The 21,714-nt window shown below is 40.1% G+C and overlaps 1 protein-coding gene across 1 annotated transcript in view; it reads left to right on the plus strand.

Moving 5' to 3' along the window:
* Positions 1-260: 260 nt before the first annotated feature.
* Positions 261-21,714, plus strand: part of LOC121280876 (glutamate receptor 1-like) — a 240,228-nt gene continuing 218,774 nt past the window's right edge. The window contains exons 1-2 of the mRNA XM_041193199.1: positions 261-342; positions 569-712. Of these exons, the coding sequence (XP_041049133.1) occupies positions 261-342; positions 569-712 (226 nt within the window). The remainder of the gene's footprint in view (positions 343-568; positions 713-21,714) is intronic.

Genomic DNA, 21,714 nt, shown 5'->3' on the forward strand with positions numbered 1-21,714 from the left:
TGTGTGTGTGTGAGAGGCAGCTCCGCGCTGGGGACGCTGTGCCCTGTTTGTGTGTGTGAGAGAGGCAGCTCCGCGCTGGGGACGCTGTGCCCTGTTTGTGTGTGTGTGTGTGTGTGTGTGAGAGAGGCAGCTCCGCGCTGGGGACGCGCTGGCAGCTGGAAGCTGATCCTCCCCCAATCCAAAGCGGCGTGAAGGAGCGAGTAAAGTGTCGAGTCGGCGGGGAGAACGAGTCAGCCCAGCTCGCCGATGCAAAAGGCAAAATGCAGCAATCCATCCTCACCATCCTGTGCTCGGGATTGTTGGGATGTGTTTGGGGAGCTTTCCCCAGCAGCTTGCAAATCGGTAAGGAGTTACAAACACTGTCCTCATCTTCAACGCTTCCATCCATCATCACATTCACATCTTGGCGGTAAAAAAAAAAGTTGCTTTTATTTTTCTGTCGGCCAACTCCGGCATCTTGCCCTAAATGTGCATTATTTTGGTTGGGTACCCGTCGGGTCAATGGGTTGAAATTGGAATTCTCCCGCTCTCAATTAATTCCCACTTAATAATCTCTTCCTCCTTCAAGGTGCTCTCTTTCCCAAGCAACAATCCCAGGAATATTCCGCCTTCCGATTCGGATTATCGTTCTACAACACGGACACGCTGTACAAACTCATCACCCAGACGGAGAACGTGGACATTAGCAATAGTTTCGCCGTCACTAACGCCTGTGAGTAAAACAAAAGGGGGGATCCCGGGACTGGATGGCGACGGGTCTTAAAGGGACAAGGGGTGGGGGGGTGGTGTTGGAGGGTTGGGGGGGAGGAATTGGGTCTCTTAACACGGAGAGATTACATTCGAGGGCTCGGGGCCTCTTACAGACGGGTGATTAGGGTATAGAGAGAGAGAAATACAGAGGGATCCTGTGTCTAGTACTGGCTCTATCCTGTGATTCAGACCAAATTTGTTTAAAACTAAATCCTTCCGACAGTTTTGAGGATTTCATTATTTTCAGATTGTTGGCAATTTTTTTTTTAAAAAAAGGAAATTGCTGCGTACTATTTATTGAAGTTAGGGCTGGGGAGTTGAGCTGCTTTGTTTTCGCAGTTTCGTTCACAAAGATAAAATCCAACTGTAGTTTCCAGTTCTGGGCATTGAAGGGAGTTTTTGCGAGGGTGACTGTTTCTCATTGAAATGGAGTCAAGTGTATTGCAAGAGCTGATCATTCTGTTACAGGGCGGCGTGACACACTCGGGTTTGTCTTACACGCTGGGAGCTGTGTGACACTGGGGGGCTTCGGACACCCCAGACCCAGCGGCCGTGTACATGCTGCTGTTATTCTCGGGAGGGTCTCAGTTGACCCAACAAAACAGCCGACATCGCATAGTGGCAGCAACTCACCGCTCCCGCATAAGCCGTCTGTGGGTTTGGGCTTATTTAGAATTCTTTGTTAAGGGAAAGGTGCTCAATGCGAAAGACTTCTGTAAAAATGCGGATGGGTGGTGGGTAGACTGAAGGCTTTGAAGATCCACTGGGAACGATTTGGAGACAGCAGAAAGCAACTGCTTTAGCCACCTCTGGTCCGAGCATTTGTTCGCTGTCATTCTCAGTGTTAAAACAATATTAGATGCCCAGATTCGGTGTGAGTGACACACCGTGTTGTGAATGGAGATGGTGGGGGAGTTGGAGTACAGACCACAATGCGGTGAGGAGATATTTGTAATAGACTCTTACCCCGAGCTCCAGTCCGTACTGAGTGGAAATTAAGATTTGAGTTTCTAAGCTAAGATTATTGATAAAACCTCTCTCGACAGCGATCTAACAGCTAATAAGATCTAATAATCTGAAGAAATTCTACTCCAGCCTGCTCTCGTTGTATTGGTCCTTTTTTTAATCAATTGCTGTATTCAAATATTTATTTTTCATTTTCTTCCTTGTCAAATATTTGCCCCTGTTATCCCTGCCCCCGCAAGAATCTTGTGTGCTTCTGTCCGCTGTTGAATCAGTCATTTACTGAACACGATCGTCTGCATCTGCTAACTATCCACCCTTTCCCCATATTCCCGGTTAGTTCCGTGCGCAATCCGTTGAGTTTAGCCTAGAATCTCACTCTCCCCCACGTCGGCTCTCATGCGATTCCTGTTTCGCTCACGGCCGTGATTAGAGCTGCGGCTTCCCTCATGGTACATCACCAGTGTCCAAGAAATTACACGCGCGCAAGTACGCACACTAACCTCCACACAAAAGACACAACATACACATACACGCAAACACACTCATTCGTACACCCAATGAACGTAGGCGAATACACGCAAAGTACACACAAAGACCTTTCTCAGATTTACACACACACAGCGCTGTCAGAAGACAGACCAGATTCAATTATGTCATTCTCGGGGAGAAACAACCTGAACGGTGCATTGTGATCACTGGGTCACTGTACTACCTGTCACAGGCTAACAAGGAAATTTGAGAAATGTTACTGACAATTCTTCGAGGTTCATGGGAAATTAATTCTAGATCAGTTGTAGTTTCTACCAGCGTGTAGAATTAGACCCATGGGTTCTGCCTACTGGTGTTATACAGGGCTCAATGCTGGATAGGATAATTAAGGGAAAATAGTACCAGACTGTCTGATATCCCTAAATGCGGCAAATTTCCATACAATAGTTTGCCGAGGGAGCGACAGAGCCCCATTCAGTGTGGCTCCGGGTGATAAATTCCCATTTTCCCCATTGGTGATTAATCTGACGACAAAATGTGCTGCGAATATCTGAAATCTAGCACACACTGAGATTATTCATTAGATCCTGTGGATATCTGCAGTTAGTTTAAATATCCTGGGACTTTATTCAGACTCTCCATAATAATAACGCTGCTAGCTCCTACTGGTATCATTTTAATTCTGATCCAAGTCAGAATATCTGCCTCATGAGTCGGCACCAGCTGTGGAGATGACTGTTTACGCACAATTGACTCCAATCCAGTGCCGATGGTTCTTTTATCTCCAAAAAGATTGTGAGCAATATTATCATTACCTATCCATCTGAAGACTGAGGATATTTTCTGGTTGCTACGAGTGGAGATCTTCCTCCGCGAAGAATGATTATGTGCACCAATAATTGGAAATTGTACTCACTGGGCTATTGTACATTATAATCACGGGGTTAATGGACATTGTACTCACTACGTTATGTGGACATTATACTCACTGGGGTATTAGACATTATACTCACTGGGTTGTTGGACACTACTTACCAGGTTACTGGACATTATACTCACTGGGTTAGTGAATATTGTACTTACTGGGTTATTGTACATTTTACTGACTGGGTTATTGAACACTGTACTCACTAGGTTATGGGACATTATACTCACTGAGTTATTGGATATTGTACTCACAGGGTTATCAGACACTGTACTCACTGGGTTATTGTACATTTTACTGACTGGATTATTGAACACTGTACTCACTAGGTTATGGGACATTATACTCACTGAGTTATTGAATATTGTACTCACAGGGTTATCGGACACTGTACTCACTGGGTTATTGTACATTTTACTGACTGGGTTATTGAACACTGTACTCACAAGGTTATGGGACATTATACTCACTGATTTATTAGATATTGTACTCACAGGGTTATCGGACATTGTACTCACTGGGTTATTGGCTATTATACTCACTGGGCTATTGGACATTCTACTCAATAGGTTATTGGACATTATTTTCATTGGATTACTGGACATTGTACCCAGTAGGTTATTGGACATTGCACTGGCTGAGTTATTTGATATTGTACTCACTGGGTTATTGGACATTGTACTCACTGGGCTTTTGGACATTGTACTCACTGGGTTATTGGACATGGTACTCACTGGGATATTGGACATTGTGCTCACTGGGTTATTGGACACTGTACTCACTAGGTTATGGGGCATTATACTCACTGGGTTATTAGATATTGTACTCACAGGGATGTTGGACGTTGTACTCACTGGGTTACTGGACATTATTCTCGTTGGGTTACTGGACATTGCTCACTGATTTATTAGATATTGTACTCACTGGGCTATTGGACAGTGTACTCACTGGGTTATTAGATATTGTACTCACAGGGATGTTGAACATTGCATTCAATGGGTTATTGGACATTATACTCACTATGTTATGGGACATTGTACTCACTGGGATATTGGACACTATGCTCACTGGGTTATTAGATAATGTACTCACTGAGCTTCTGGACAGTGTGCTCATTGGGTTATTGGACATTGTACTCACTCCGTTATTGGACAATATTCTCGTTGAGTTATTGGACATTGTGCGTGCAGGGTTACTGGACACTGTACTCACTGGGGTATTGGATATAATATGCACTGAACTATTAGGCACTGCACTCACTGAGTTATTGGACAATGTACTGACTGAGTTAGTAGACAATGTACTGACTGAGTTATTGGACATTGTACTCACTGGGCTTTTGGACATTGTACTCACTGGGTTATTGCACATTGTACTCACTAGGTTACAGGGCATTATACTCACTGGGTTATTAGATATTGTACTCACAGGGATGTTGGACATTGTACTCACTGGGTTATTGGACATTATTCTCGTTGGGTTATTGGACATTGCTCACTGATTTATTAGATATTGTACTCACTGGGCTATTGGACAGTGTGCTCACTGGGTTATTGGACATGGTACTCACTGAGTTATTGACATTGCACTCAATGGGTTATTGGACATTATACTCACTATGTTATGGGACATTGTACTCACTGGGATATTGGACACTATGCTCACTGGGTTATTAGATAATATACTCAATGAGCTTCTGGACAGTGTGCTCGCTGGGTTATTGGACATTGTACTCACCGCGTTATTGAACATTATTCTCGTTGAGTTATTGGACATTGTGCGTGCAGGGTTACTGGACACTGTACTCACTGGGGTATTGGATATAATACGCACTGAGCTATTAGGCACTGCACTCACTGAGTTATTGGACAATACTGACTGAGATATTGTACTTACTGGGTTTTTGGACATTGTATTCATTGGGCTATTGGACATTGTACTCACTACATTATTGGAACTTTTACTCACAGGTTTATTGGACAAAAGACTCACTGGATTATTCGATACTATTCTCACTGAGTTATTGGACATTGTACACACAGGAACATTGGACATTATACCCACCGGATTATTGAACACTGTACTCATGGGGTTACTGGACATTATACTCACTGGGCTATTGAATATTGTACTCTCTGGGTTATTGAAGATGGGACTCACTGGGCTGTTGGACACTGTATTCACTGGGTTAATGACATTGCACTCATTGGGATATTCGACATTTTACTCACTGGGTTAATGGACAATATACACACTGGGTTATTGGACACTGTTTTCACTGGGGTATTGGGCATTTTACTGATTGGGTATTGGACATTTTAATCTCGTTTATTGGAAATTATGCTCACTGAGTTATTGGACACTGTACTCACTAAGTTATGGGATATTATTCTCATTGGGTTACTGGATATTGTAATTACAGGATTATTGGACATTATACGCACTGAGCTATTAGACACGGCACTCACTTGGTTATTGGATATTGTACTCACTGGGATATTGGACACTATGCTCACTTGGTTATTAGACATTGTACTCACTGGACTTCTGGACAGTGTGCTCATTGGGTTATTGGACATTATTCTTGTTGAGTTATTGGACATTGTGTGCACAGGGTTATTGGACTATGTACTCACTGGGGTATTGGACATGGTACTCATTGGGTTATTGGACATTGTGCTCACTGGACTGTTGGATACCATACCACTGGATTATGGGGCATTATACTCAGTGGGTTACTGAACACTGTACTCATGGGGTTACTGGACATTATACTCACTGGGCTATTGTTTATTGTACTCACTGTGTTATTGGACATTGAACTCACTGCGTTATTGGACATTGTACTCATTGTGTTATTGGACACTGTATTCACTGGGTTATCGGGCATTGTATGCATGGGTTATTGGACACTACACAAAACGTTCTGGGACATTATACTCAGTGGGTTATTGGATATTGTACTCACTGGGTTATTGGCCATTATACTCACTATTTTATGGGACATCATACTCACTGGCCAATTGGATATTGTACTCACTGGGATATTGGACACTGTGCTCACTGGACTATTGGACATTGTTCTCATTGAGTAATTGATATTGTGCGCACAGGGTTATTGGACAATGTACTCACTGGGTTATTGTACATTGTACTCATGGGTTATTGGACATTCTTCTCATTGAGTTATTGGACGTTATACTCACTGCTTCATTGGATACTGTACACACTGGGTTATTGGACATTATACACACTGTGGTCTTGGACATTATATTCACTGTGTTATTTGAGTTGTACTCATAGGGTTACTGGACATTGAAATCACTGGGTTATTGAATATTGTACTCACTGGTTAATTGGGCTTTGAATTAATTAGGTTATTGTAGGTGGGACTCACTGGGCTATTGGACAATCTACTCACTGGGTTATTGACATTGCACTCACTGGGTTATTGAACATTTTACTCTGTGTTATTTGACAGTGTGTTCATTGGGTCATTGGACATTGTACTCACTGGGCTATTTGACCCTTTGATCACTAGGTTATGGGACATTATACTACTGAGTTATTGAACATTTTACTAACTGGGTTATTAGACATTGTACTCACTGGGCTATTGGACAATGTACTTACTAGGTTTTTGGACATTATACTCATTGGATTATTGGACATTGTAGTCACTTGGCTATTGAACAGTGTGCTCAATAGGCTATGGGACATTATGCTCATTGGGTTATTGGATATTGTACTCACTGGGTTATTGGACAGTGTGCTCACTGGGTTTTTGGACGTTGTACTCATTGGGTTATTGGACTCTATATTCACTGGTTTACTGGGCATTATACTCACTGGGTTATTGGACATTGTACTCACTGGACTATTGGATATTATACTCACTGGATTACTGTACACTGTACTCACTGGGTTATGGGACATTATACTCAGTGGGTTAATGGACACTGTACTCACTGGATTATTGACATTCCACTCACTGGGATATTCAACATTTTACTCACTGGATTATTGGACATTATACTCTAGTTTATTGGACATTATACCCACTAGGTTGACGGACAATGTACTCACTATTTTATGGGACATTATCCTAATTCAGTTATTGGATATTGTACTCACTGGGTTATTGGATATTTCACTCACTGGTCTTTTGGACAGTGTACTCACTGCTTTATTAGAGATTGTACTCACTGGGTTATTGGACATTAATCTCAATTGGTTATTGGACATTGTACTCACTAGGTTACTGGACATTGTACTCACCTGGTTATTGGACAGTATTCTCACTGGGTCATTGGACACTGTATTCACTGGTTTTTTGGGCATTGTAGTCAATAAATCATTGGACATTTTACTCAATGGTTTATTGGACATTATACTCACTGGGTTATTCAACACCGTACTCACTGGGCTATGGGGTATTGTACTCACTGAGTTGTAGGATATTATTCTCGCTGGGTTATCGGACATTTTAGTCACTAGGCTATTGGACACCACTACTATTGGGCTATTGGACATTGTACTCACAGCCTTATTGGACATAATGTTCACTTGGTTATTGGACAATGTACTCACTGGGTTATTGGACATTGTACTCATGGGGTTATTGGACATTATACTCACTGAGTTATTGGACACTATACTCACTGGGTTATTGGACATTATGTTCACTGTGTTATTGGACATTGCACTCTCTGGGTTATTGCACATTGTACTCATTGCGTTAATGGACATTTTACTCAATGATTTATTGGACATTGAACTCACTGGGTTATTGGACATTATTCTCACTGGGCTATTGAGATTTCATTCACTGTGTTATCATTATTCTCATGGTAATAAATGTGTTGTTGGACGTTCTACTTCTGGTTTATTGAAGATGGCACTCACTTGGTTATTGGATATTTTACATTCTGGGTTATTGGACAGTATACTCACTGGATCATTGGACACTGTATTCACTGGTTTTTTGGGCATTTTAGTCACTGAGTTATTGGACATGTTACTCAATGGTTTATTGGACATTATACTCACTGGCTTACTGCACATTGCAGTCACTGGGTTATTGGGCATTGCACTCACTGGGTTATTGGCATTGCATTGACTGGGTTATTGCACATTGTAGTCACTGGGATATGGAGATTGCACTCACTAGATTATTAACCATGGTACTCACTAGGTTATTGGACATTGACTGGGTTTTTGGACATGCACTCACTGGGTATTTGGACATTGTACTCACTGGGTTATTAGACATTATTCTCACTCGGTTGTTGTACATTGTACTTACTGGGTTATTGTACATTGTACTTACTGGGTTATTGGACATTGTGCTCACTCAGTTAATGGACATTGTACTCACTGGTTTTTTGAGAATTTTATCAGTGGATTATTGGACATTATACTCACTGAGCTATTGAGATTTCATTCACTGTGTTATTGAAAATTATACTCACTGGGTTATTGGACATTGTACTCACTGGGATGTTGGACATCATGGTCATTGGTTTTTTGATATTGCACTCACTGGAATTTTAGATATTGAACTCATGGGGTTATTGGAAATTACACTCATTGGGCTATTGGATATTGTTCTCACTGTGTTATTGGACATCTTACTCACTAGGTCATTGCACAATCTACTTACTGTGTTATTGGACATTTTACTCAATAGGTATTGCACAATGTACTCATTGGTTTAATGGACACTAATCACTGGGTTACTGGATATTGTACTCACTAAGCTATTGAGCAAGGAACTCACTGGTTTACTGCTCATCGTACCCACTGGGTTATTGGACATTGTATTCACTGTGTTACTGAAGATGGTACTGAAGATTGGACATTATACTCATGGCGTGATTGAACATGGTACTCACCCGATTTTTGGAGATTGTACTAACTGGGATACTGGACATTATTCTCACTGGGTTATTGAACATGGCAATCAATGGGTTATTAGAGATTCTACTCCTGGTTCATTGAAGATGGTACTCACTGGATTATTGGACATTATACTCACTGGCCTATTGGACATAATATTCACTGGTTTATTGGACATTGTACTGAATGGTTCATTGGACATTTTACTCACTGGGTTATTGGACAGTATATTCACTGAGTCATTGGACACTGTACTCACTGAGTTATTGCTCATTGTACTCACTGGGATATTGGATATTTTACTCAATGGTTTATTGGACATTCTACTCACTGGTTTATTGGACATTATATTCAATGGGTTTTTCACAATGTACTCATGAGATTATTGGACATTATACGCAATGGGCTATTGGACATTGTACTCACTTGGTTGTTGGATATTGTACTTACTGGGTTATTGGACATTGTATTCACTGGGTTATTGGACACTGACTCACTGGGTTACTGAACATGGCATTCACTGGCTTATAAGATATTGTATACACTGGGTATTGGACATATTACTCAGTGGGCTATTGAAGATGGTACTCACTGGATTATTGAACAGTCTACTCTGGGGTTCTTCGAAATTGTACTCACATGATTATTGGGCATTATACTTACTGGCTTATCGGAGATTGTACTCGCTGGGTTATGGATGTTGTACTCACTGGGTTACTGGACATTGTACTCACTGGGTGTCTGGCCATTGTACTCACTGGCTATTTGGACATTGTAGTACCTGGGCTATGGGACATTGTACTGACTGGGTTATTGAACATGGTACGCACTGTGTTATTGGCATTGTACGCATAGGGTTATTGGACATTGTACTCACTGGCTTTTTTCACATTGCACTCACTGGGTTATTGGACGTTGTACTCCAGGGTTATTGGTAATTGTACTCATGGAGTTATTGGGCATTTTACTTACTGGGTTACAGGACATTTTACTCATTGGGTTATTGGATATTATACTCACTTGGTTATTAGACATTGCAGTGACTGGCTTATTGGAGATTGCACTCATGGGATACTGGACATTGCACTCACTGAGTTATTGGACATTTTACTCACTGAGCTATTGGACATTGTACTCACTTGGTTATTGGACGTTGTACCCACTGGGTTATTGAGCATGTACTCACTGGTTTATTGCTCATCGTACTCACTGGGTCATTGGACATTGTGCACACTGGGTTATTGAACATTGTACTCACTGGGTTATTAAACATGGTACTCAATCAGTTTTAGGACATTGTGCTCACTGGGTTATTGGACATTGTATCCACTGGGTTATTGAGCATGTACTCACTGGTTTATTGCTCATCGTACTCACTGGGTTATTGGACATTGTGCACACTGGGTTATTGGACCTCGTACTCACTAGGTTATTAGACATTGTAGGCAGGGGTTATTGGACATCGTACTCACTGAGCTATTGGCCATTGTACTCTCTGGGTTACTGCATGTTGTACTCATTGCATTAATGGAAATATTACTCAATGAGTTATTGGACATTGTGCTCACTGGTTTATTTTACATTTCACTCACTTGGTTATTGCTTAGTGCACTCAATGGCTTATTGTACATTTTATTCACTGAGGTATTGCGAATTGTGCTCACTGGTGTATTGGACATTGTACTCACTTGGTTATTGAGATTTTTCTGAGTGGGGTTATTGGACATTATACTCACTGATTTACTGAGACTTTATTCACTCGGTTATTGAACATCATGCTCACTGGGTTATTAGGCATTGTGTTCACTGGGTTATTGAACATGGTACTAGCTGAGTTATTGGACATTGTGCTCCCTGGGTTATTGGTCATTGTATTGACAGGGGTTTTGGACATGTACTAACTGGGTTATCAGATATTGTAGTCACTGGTTTTTTGACATTGCACTCACTGGGATTTTGAACATTGAACTCACGGGGTTATTGGAAATTACACTCATTGGGCTATTGGATATTGTGCTCACTGTGTTATTGGACAGTGTACTCACTGGGTTATTGCACAATGTACTCACTGGGTTAATGGACATTGTGCTCACTGGGTTATTGCACAATGTACTCACTGGGTTAATGGACATTGGGCTCACTGGGTTATTGAACATGATACTCACTGAGTTATTCGACATTATACTCACTGGGTTATTCGACATTATACTCACTGGGCTATTGGACATTGTGCTCACTGGGTTATTGCACATTATACTCACTGGGCTATTGGACATTGTGCTCACTGGGTTACTGAGATTTTTCTGAGTGGGGTTATTGGACATTATACTCACTGAGTCATTGGACATTTTTACTCACTGGGTTATTGAACATGGTACTTGCTGGGTTATTGGATATTGTACTCACTAGGCTATTGAGCATGGTACTCACTAGCTTAATGCTCATTGTACTGACTGGTTTATTGGACATTGTGCTCACTGGGTTATTGGACGTTGTCCTCACTGAGTTATTGAGCATGGTACTCACTGGTTTTTTTCATATTGCACTCACTGGGTTATTGGACGTTGTACTCCGGGGTTATTGGTAATTGTACTCATGGAGTTATTGGGCATTTTACTTACGGAGTTAAAGGACATTTTACTTATTGGGTTATTGGATATTATACTCACCTGGTTATTAGACATTGCAGTGACTGGCTTATTGGAGATTGCATTCATGGGATACTGGACATTGTGCTCATGGAGTTATGGGACATTTTACCCATTGGGTTATTGAGCATGTACTCACTGGTTTATTGCTCATCGTACTCACTGGGTTATTGGACATTGCATTCACTGGGTTATTAAACATGGTACTCACTTATTTATTGGACATTGTACTCACTGGGTTATTAAACATGGTACTCACTCAGCTTTTGGACATTGTACTCACTTGGATATTGGACATTATACTCACTGGTTTATTGGACATAGTACTCACTGGGTTATTAAACATGGTACTCACTCAGTTTTTGGATATTGTACTCACTGGAATATTGGACATTGTACTCAATGGGACATTGGACAATGTACTTACTAGGTTATTGACCATGGTACTCACTCAGTTTTTGGACATTGTGCTCACTAGGCTTTTGGACATTATACCCACTGGGATATTGAATATTTTATTCACTGGGATATTGGACATTGTACTCACTGGGATACTGGCTTCGTACTCACTGGGTTATTGACCATGGTACTCTGTTTTTGGACATTGTGCTCACTGGGTTATGGAACATTGTAATCGCTGGGTTATTGACATTCTACTCATTGGGTTACTGGACCTTGTCCTTACTCGGCTATTGACCTTGTACTAACTGGGTTACTGGACACTGTACTCACTGGGTTATTGGACATTAAACCCACTGGGTTATTTAATATTTTATTCATTGGGCTATTGGACATTGAACTCACTGGGTTATTGGATATTGTACTCACTACGTTATTAAAAATGTTACTCACTGGGCTATTGGACATTATACTCATGGCGTAATTGAACATGGTACTCACTGGTCTAATGGACATTGTACTCACTGGTTTATTGAACTTGATACTCACTTGGTTATTAGACATTGTACTCATGGAGTTATTGGACATTTTGCTCACTGAGATATTGGACATTGTTCTCTCTGGGTTATTGCTTTTGTACTGACAGGGTTTTTGGACATGTACTCATTAGGTTATTGGACGTTGTATTGACTGGTTTTTGGATATTGAACTCGCGGGGTTATTGGAAATTATATTCATGAGCTATTGGATATTGTTCTCACTGTGTTATTGGATGTTATACTCACTGGGTTATTGAACGTGATACTCATTGGGTTATTGCACATTGTACTCATTGCGTTAATGGACATTTTACTCAATGCGTTATTGGAATTGTACTCACTGGGTTAATGGACATTGAACTCACGGGGTTATTAGAAATTATATTCAGTGGGCTTTTGGATATTGTTCTCACTGTGTTATTGGAAATTATACTCACTGGGTTATTGCACAATATACTCACTGGGTTAATGGACATTGTTATCACTAGGTTATTGACATTGTACTCTCTGGGTTATTGTACATTGTACTCAATGCATTCATGGACATTTTACTCAATGAGTTATTGGACATTGTACTCACTGCATTATTTTACATTGCACTCACTTGGTTATTGCATAGTGCACTTACTGGGTTATTAGATGTTTTACTCACTGAGGTATTACATGTTGTGCTCACTGGGTTATTGAACATTGTATTCAATGGGTTATTTGGCATTATACTCACTCGGTTATTGCACGTTATACTCACTGGGCTATTGGACATTGCGCTCACTGAGCTTTAGAGATTTTATTCACTGGGTTATCGAACATTATTCTCACTGCGTTATCAGACATTGTAGTCACTGGGTTTTTAGACATTGAACTCATGGGGTTATTAGAAGTTATATTCATTGGGCTATTGGATATTGTTCTCACTGGTTTATTGAACTTGATACTCACTGGCTTATTAGATATTGTAGTCATGGGGTTATTGGACATTGTACTCACTGGGTTATTGAGTTTTTTCTGAGTGGGTTTATTGGACATTATACTCACTGAGATATCGAGATCTTATTCACTCAGTTATTGAACATTATGCTCACTGGGTTATTGGGCATTTTATCCTCTGAGTTATTGGGGATTTTGCTCACTGCATTATTGGACATTGTACTCACTGAGTTATTGAGCATGGTACTCACTGGTTTCTTGCTCATTGCATTCACTGTGTTATTGGACATTATGCTCACTGGGTCATTGGACATTGTACTCACTGGGTTATTGGCATTGTACTCATGGGGTTATTGGACATTGTACTCACTGTGTTATTGGACATTGTGTTCACTGGTTTATTGGACATTGTACTCACTGGGTTATTGGAGATTGTCCTCACTGGGCAAGAGACTTTGTACTCACTGGATTATTGGATAGTGTACTCATTGGGGTATTGGACATTATTCTCACTGGGTTATTGAATATTGTTCTCACTAGGTTATTGGACATTGAACTCACTAGATTATTGGACAATGTACTCACTAGGTTTTTGAAGATGGTACTCACTGGGTTATTGGACATTATACTCCTGGCGTGATTGAACATGGTATTCCCTGGATATTTGGAGGTTCTACTCACTGGGTTTTTTACGTTGCACTCACTAGGTTATCGGACATTATACTCACTGGGTTATTGGACCTTATACTCGCTGGGTTAGCGGACATTGTACTCATTGGGTTAGTGGATACTGTACTCACTTGGTTATTGGACGTTGTGCTCACTGGATTATTGGACATTTTACTCACTGAGTTATTGGACATTGCACTCACTGGACTATTAGATATGTTACTCACTGTGCTATTGGAGATTATACTCACTGAGTTATTAATACTGTACTCACTTGGTTATTGGACGTTTTACTCACTGGATTATTGGACACTCACTCACTGGGTTATTGGAGATTATGCTCACTGGGTTATTGCACATTGTATTCACTGGGTCATTGGACATTGTACTCACTGGTTTATTTCTCATTGTACTCACAGGGTTATTGGACATTGTGTTCAATGGGTTATTGAGCATTATACTCATTGGGCTATTGCACATTATACTCAATGGGCTATTGGACATTGTACTCACTAGGTTATTGGACATTATACTCAATGAGTTATTGGACATTGTACTTCATGAGTTATTGAGCATGGTACTCACTGGTTTTTTGCTCATTATACTCACTGGGTTATTGGACATTGTATTCACTGAGTTATTGGAAATTGCACTCACTAGACAATTGGACATATTACTCATTGAGTAACTGAACATTGTGCTCACTACATGAATTGAGATTGTACTCACTGATTTATTGAGCATGGTACTCACTGGTTTCTTGCCCATTGTATTCACTGGATTATTAGACATTGTATTCACTTGGTTATTGGACATTGTTCTCCTGGGGTTATTGGATGTTGTACTCACTGGTTTAATGCTCATTGTGCTCACTGGGTTATTGGACATTGTACTCAATGGATTATTGGACATTGTGTCCACTGTGTTATTGGACATTGTACTCACTGGGTTATTGGACATTGTGTTCACTGAGTTATTGGACATTGTGTTCACTGGGTTATTGGACATTGTGTTCACTGTGTTATTGGACATTGTGTTCACTGTGTTATTGGACATTGTGTTCACTGGGTTATTGGACATTGTGTTCACTGTGTTATTGGACATTGTACTCAATGGATTATTGGACATTGTGTCCACTGTGTTATTGGACATTATACTCACTGGGTTATTGGACATTGTTCTCACTGCGTTATTGGACACTGTGTTCACTGTGTTATTGGACATTGTACTCAATGGATTATCGGACATTGTGTCCACTGTGTTATTGGACATTGTGTTCACTGGGTTATTGGACATTGTATTCACTGGGTTATTGGACATTGTTCTCACTGGGTTATTGGACATTGTGTTCACTGTGTTATTGGACATTGTGTTCACTGGGTTATTGGACATTGTGTTCGCTGTGTTATTGGACATTGTGCTCACTGTGTTATTGGACATTGTACTCACTGGGTTATTGGACATTGTGCTCACTGGGTTATTGGACATTGTGTTCACTGTGTTACTGGACATTGTGTTCACTGTGTTATTGGACATTGTACTCACTGGGTTATTGGACATTGTGTTCACCGTGTTATTGGACATTGTACGCACTGTGTTATTGAACATTGTGGTCACTGGGTTACTGGAGATTGTACTCACTGTGTTATTGGACATGGCACACACTGGGTTATTGACCATGATACTCAATCAGATTTTGGACATTGTGCTCACTGGAGTCTTGGATATTATAATCGCTGGGATATTGACTTTGTACTCACTGGGTTATTGGACATTGTGTTCACTAAGTTATTGGACATTGTACTCACTAGGTTATTGAACATGGCACTCACTGGGTTATTGACCATGATACTCAATCAGATTTTGGACATTATGCTCACTGGATTCTTGAATATTGTAATCGCTGGGATATTGATTTTGTACTCACTGGGTTATTGGACATTATGTTCACTGTTTTATTGGACATTGTACTCACTGAATTATGGAACATTGTGTTCACTGGGTTATTGGACATTGTACTCACTAGTTTATTGAACATGGCACATACTGGGTTATTGACCATGGTACTCGCTCAGATTTTGGACATTGTGCTCACTGGATTCTTGGATATTGTAATTGCTGGGATGTTGACATTGTACTCACTGGGTTATTGGACAATATACTCCTGGTGTGATTGAACATGGTATTCACTGAGTTTTTTGAGGTTGTATTCACTGGGATATTGGACTTTAATTCATTGGGTTACTGAACATTGTATTCACTCGTTATTAGATATTTTATTCATTTGCTTACTGGGCATTCTACTCACTGGGTTATTGGACATTATACTCACTGGGTTATTGGTCATTGTACTCACTGAGTTAGTGGATACTGTACTCACTGGGTTATTGCACATTGTACTCACTGGGTTATTGCACATTGTACTCACTGGGTTATTGGTATTGTATGCATGGGGTTATTGGACATCATATTCGTGTGCTTATTGGACATTGTACTCACTGGATTATTGGACATTATACTCACTGGGTTATTGAACATGGTACTCATTGGGTTATGGACACTGTACTCAATAGGTTATTGGACTTTGTACGTACTCGGATTTTGGATACTGTATTCACTGGGTTAATGGAAATTATACTCATGGAGTGATTGAACATGGTACTGCTTGGGTTTTTGGAGGTTGTACTCACTGCGATATTGGACTTTAATTCACTCAGTTATTGGAAATTCTACTCACTGGGTTATTGGGCATTTTACTCACTGGATTTTTCACATTGTACTCACGAGGTTATCGGACATTATACTCACTGGGTTATTGGACATTTTACTTACTGGGTTAGTGGATACTGTACTCACTTGGTTATTGGACAATGTACTCATTGGGGTATTGGACATTATTCTCACTGGGTTATTGAATATTCACTGGCTTATTGCACATTGAACTCACTGGGTTATTGTACATGGCACTCACTGGGTTATTGGACATTGTATTCAGGGGTTATTAGAAATTGTACTCATGGGTTTATTGGGCATTTTACTTACTGGGTTACAGGATATTGTACTCAATGAGTTATTGGATCTAATATTCACTGGGTTATTAGACATTGCTGTCACTGGCTTATTGGAGATTGCACTTATGGGGTTTTGGACATTATACTCACGGTGCTATTGGAATTTTTACTCACTGAGTTATTTGATGTTGTATTCACTGGGTTATTGGACATTTTACCCACTGGGTTATTGAGCATTGTATTCACTGGTTTATTGAGCATGGTACTCATTGGTGTATTATTCATTGTGCTCACTGGGTCATTGTGCTCACTGGGTCATTGGACATCGTGCTCACTCGCTTTTTGGAAGTTTGCTCACTGGGTTATTGGACAATATACTCATTGGGTTATTGAATATTGTATTCACTGGGGTTTTGGACATTGTACTCATTGGGTTATTGGACATTATACTCGCTAGGTTATTGAAGATGGTACTCTCTGGGCTATTGGACATTGTATTCATGGATATATTGGACATTGTACTCATTGGGTTAATGGACATTGTATTTACGGGGTTATTAGAAATTATAGTCATTGGGCTATTGAATATTGTACTCACTGGGTTATTTGACATTGTACTCACTGAGTTATTTGACATTGTACTCACTGGTTTATTGAAAATAGTACGCACTAGATAATTGGACATTGTACCCATGGGATTATTGGACATTATGCACACTGAGTTATTGCTCATTGTACTCTCTGGGTTATTGCACATTGTACTCATTGCATTAGTGGACCTTTTACTCAATGTGTTATTGGACATTGTACTCACTGTGTTAGTTTACATTGCACTCACTTATTTATTGGACAGTGTGTGTTAGTTTACATTGCACTCACTTATTTATTGGACAGTGTACTCACTGGGTTATTGACATTGCACTCACTGCCTTATTGCACATTGTTCTCGCTGGGTTATTGGACCTTTTACTCACTGAGCTAATGGACATCGTACTCACTGGGTTATAGGACATTGTGCTCACTCGGTTATTGGACATGGTACTCTCTGGATTATTATCTTTTGTACTCAATGGCTTATTGGACATTGTATTCACTAGGTTACTAGACATTATCCTCACTGGGGTATTGGATATTGTACTCATGGGGTTATTGGAAATTGCCCCCACTGCATTTTTGGTCATTGTACTCAATGGGTTTTTGAACATCATACTCACTCGTTTATTGTGCATTTTATTCACTGGATTATTGAAAATGGGACTCACTGGGTTATTCTACTCAACGGGTAATTGGACATTATACTCACTGGGTTATTGGATGATGTACTGACTGTGTTGTACATTGTACTCACTGGATGATTGGACATTGTACTGAGTGGGTTTATGGACATTGTACTCACCAGGTTATTGAAGATGTTACTCATTGGGTTAGTGGGCATTGTACTCACTGGGTCATTGGACACTGTATGCACTGGTTTATTAGACATTGTACTCACTGAGTTATTGGACATTGTACTCACTGGGTTTTTGGCCATTGTGCTCATTGGCTAATTGGACATTGCACTAAATGGGTTACTGGACATTGTACTCAAAGGATTATTGCCTTTATGCTCACTGGGTTATTGGACATTATGCTCATGGGTTATTGGACCTTGCACTTTCTGGGTTATTGACTTTAAACTCACTGCTTGTTGGGCATTATACCCAATTGGCTGGGTTATTGGCTTTTGTCCTCACTGGCCTATTGGACATTGTATTCACTAAGTTACTGGATGTTATCCTCACTAGGTTATTGGATATTGTACTCACTGGTTTATTGTACATTTTACTCACTGGGTTATTGAACATGGGACTCTTTGGGTTATTGGACATTATACTCAATGGGTTATTAGATCTTGTACTGACTGAGTTGTTGCACATTTTACTCACTAGTTTATGGGACATTGTACTCACTGGGTAATTGGACATTGTACTTACTGAGTTTGTGGACATTGCACTCACCAGGTTATTGAAGATGATACTTATTGGGTTAGTGGACATTGTACTCACTGGGTTATTGTACATTGCACTCACTGGGTTATTGAACATGGCACACACTGGGTTAATGACATTGTACTCACTGGGTTTTTGAGATTTTTCTCAGTGCATTATTGGACATGGTACTCAGTGGGATATTGGACATTGTAATCACTGGGTTATTGGACTTTCTACTCACTGTGTTATTGCACATTGTACTCACCAGGTTACTGGGTATTTTACTCACTGGAGTATCGAACATGGCACTAACTGGGTTACTGAACATTGTACTCACTGGGTTATTGAACATGGTATTTACTGGTTCATTGGAAATTTTACTCATGAAGTTATTGGTCATTGTACTCGATGGGTTTTCAGACATTATATTCACTGAGTTATGGGACATTTTACTCTCTGGGCTGCTATTAGACAAAGTAGTCACTGGGTCATTGCATTGTACCATGTTCAATAATCCAGTGAGTATAATATCCAATAACCATTGAGTATAATGTCCAATAACCCAGTGAGTACAATGTCTAATAACCCAGTAAGTACAATATCCAATAATGCAGTGAGTATCATGTTCAAAAACCAGTGAGTACAATGTCACTGGTTTATTGGACATTATACTCACTGGGTTACTGAGCATGGTACTCACTGGATTATTGAGCATGGTATTTATTGTGTTATTGCACATTGTACTCATGAGGTTATTGGACAGTACATGTTCAATAACCCAGTGAGCACACTATCCAATAACCATTGAGTATAATGTCCAGTAACCCAGTGAGTACATTGTCCAGTAACCTAGTGAGTACAATGTTTAATAACCCAGTGAGTACAATGTTCAATAACCCAGTGAGTACAATGTTCAATAACCCAGTGAGTACATTGTCCAGTAACCTAGTGAGTACAATGTTCAATAACCCAATGAGTACATTGTCCAGTAACCCAGTGAGTACACTATCCAATAACCATTTACAGTATAATGTCCAATCGCCCAGTGAGTACAATGTACAATAACACAGTGAATGCCATGTTCAATAACCCATTGTGTTCAATGTCCAAAAACGCGATGGGCACGAAGTCCAGAAACACAGTGAGTACAATATCCAGTAACCCTGTGATTCCAACGTCCAGTAAACCAGTCAGTATAAACTCCAATGACCCAGTGAGTACCATGTCCAAAAGCCCAGTGGATGCAATGTCCAATAACGCAATGAGTATCATGTTCAAAAACCAATGAGTACAATGTCACTGGGTTATTGGACATCCTACTCTCTGGGATATTGGCTTTATACTGACTGGGTACTGGACATTATTCTCACTGGATTATTGGATATAGTACCAACTTTTTTCTTGGATATTTTACTCACTGGGTTATTAAACCGGTACACACTCAGTTATTGGACCTTTTACTCGCTGCGCTATTGGACATTGTTTTCACTGGGTTATTGGGCATTGTAGTCACTCGGTTTTTGAGATTTTTCTCACTGCGTTATTGGAAATTATATTTACGGGGTTATTGGACATTGTACTCACTGGGTCATTAGACATATTGCTCACTGGGTTATTGGACATAATATCACTGGGTTATTGATTATGGTACTCAGTGGGAATTTGGATATTGTAATCATTGTGTTATTGACTTTACAGTCACTGGGTTATTGGATATTGTACTCACTGGCTTATTGACTTTATATTCACTTGTTTATTGTTCATTTTATGCATTACATTATTGGACATTATACCCTCTGGGTTAATGGACACTGTACTCACTGGCTTATTGGACTTTGTACTCACTGTGTTATTGCATATTGTACTCACTAGGTTACTGGACATTTTACTCACTGGGTTATTGGTCATGGCACTAACTGGGTTCTTGGACTTTATAGTCACTGGGTTATTGGACAATGTGCTCATTGGGTCATTGGATAGTATCATGTTCAATAACCCAGTGAGTACAATATCCAATAAGCATTGAGTATAATGTCCAATAACACAGTGAGTACAATGTCAATAACCCATTGTGTACAATGTCCAATGACATGGTGGATACAAAGTCAAGTAACACACTGAGCAAAATATCCGACAACCCAGTAAGTACAATGTCCAATAAGCCAGTGAGTACAAAATCCAATAACCCAATGAGCACCTTGTCGAATAAGCCAGTGTGTACAATGTCCAATAACACAGTGAGTGTCATGTTCAAAACCAGTGAGTACAATGTGACTGGTTTATTGGACATTGTACTCACTGGGTCATTGGACATGTTAGTCACTGGTTTATTGAACATGGTACTCATTGGAAACAAAAACAAAAATATCTGGAAAAACTCAGCAGGTCTGACAGCATCTGCGGAGAGGAACATAGTTAACGTTTTGAGTCTGTATGACTCTTCAACAGAACTAAGGTAAAATAGAAAAGAGGTGAAATATAAGCTGGTTTAAGGAGGTTGGTGGGGGAGGTGGGGGTGTGGTG

The sequence above is a fragment of the Carcharodon carcharias genome, chromosome 8, assembly GCF_017639515.1.
Source record: "Carcharodon carcharias isolate sCarCar2 chromosome 8, sCarCar2.pri, whole genome shotgun sequence".
Taxonomy (NCBI): Eukaryota; Metazoa; Chordata; class Chondrichthyes; order Lamniformes; family Lamnidae; genus Carcharodon; species Carcharodon carcharias.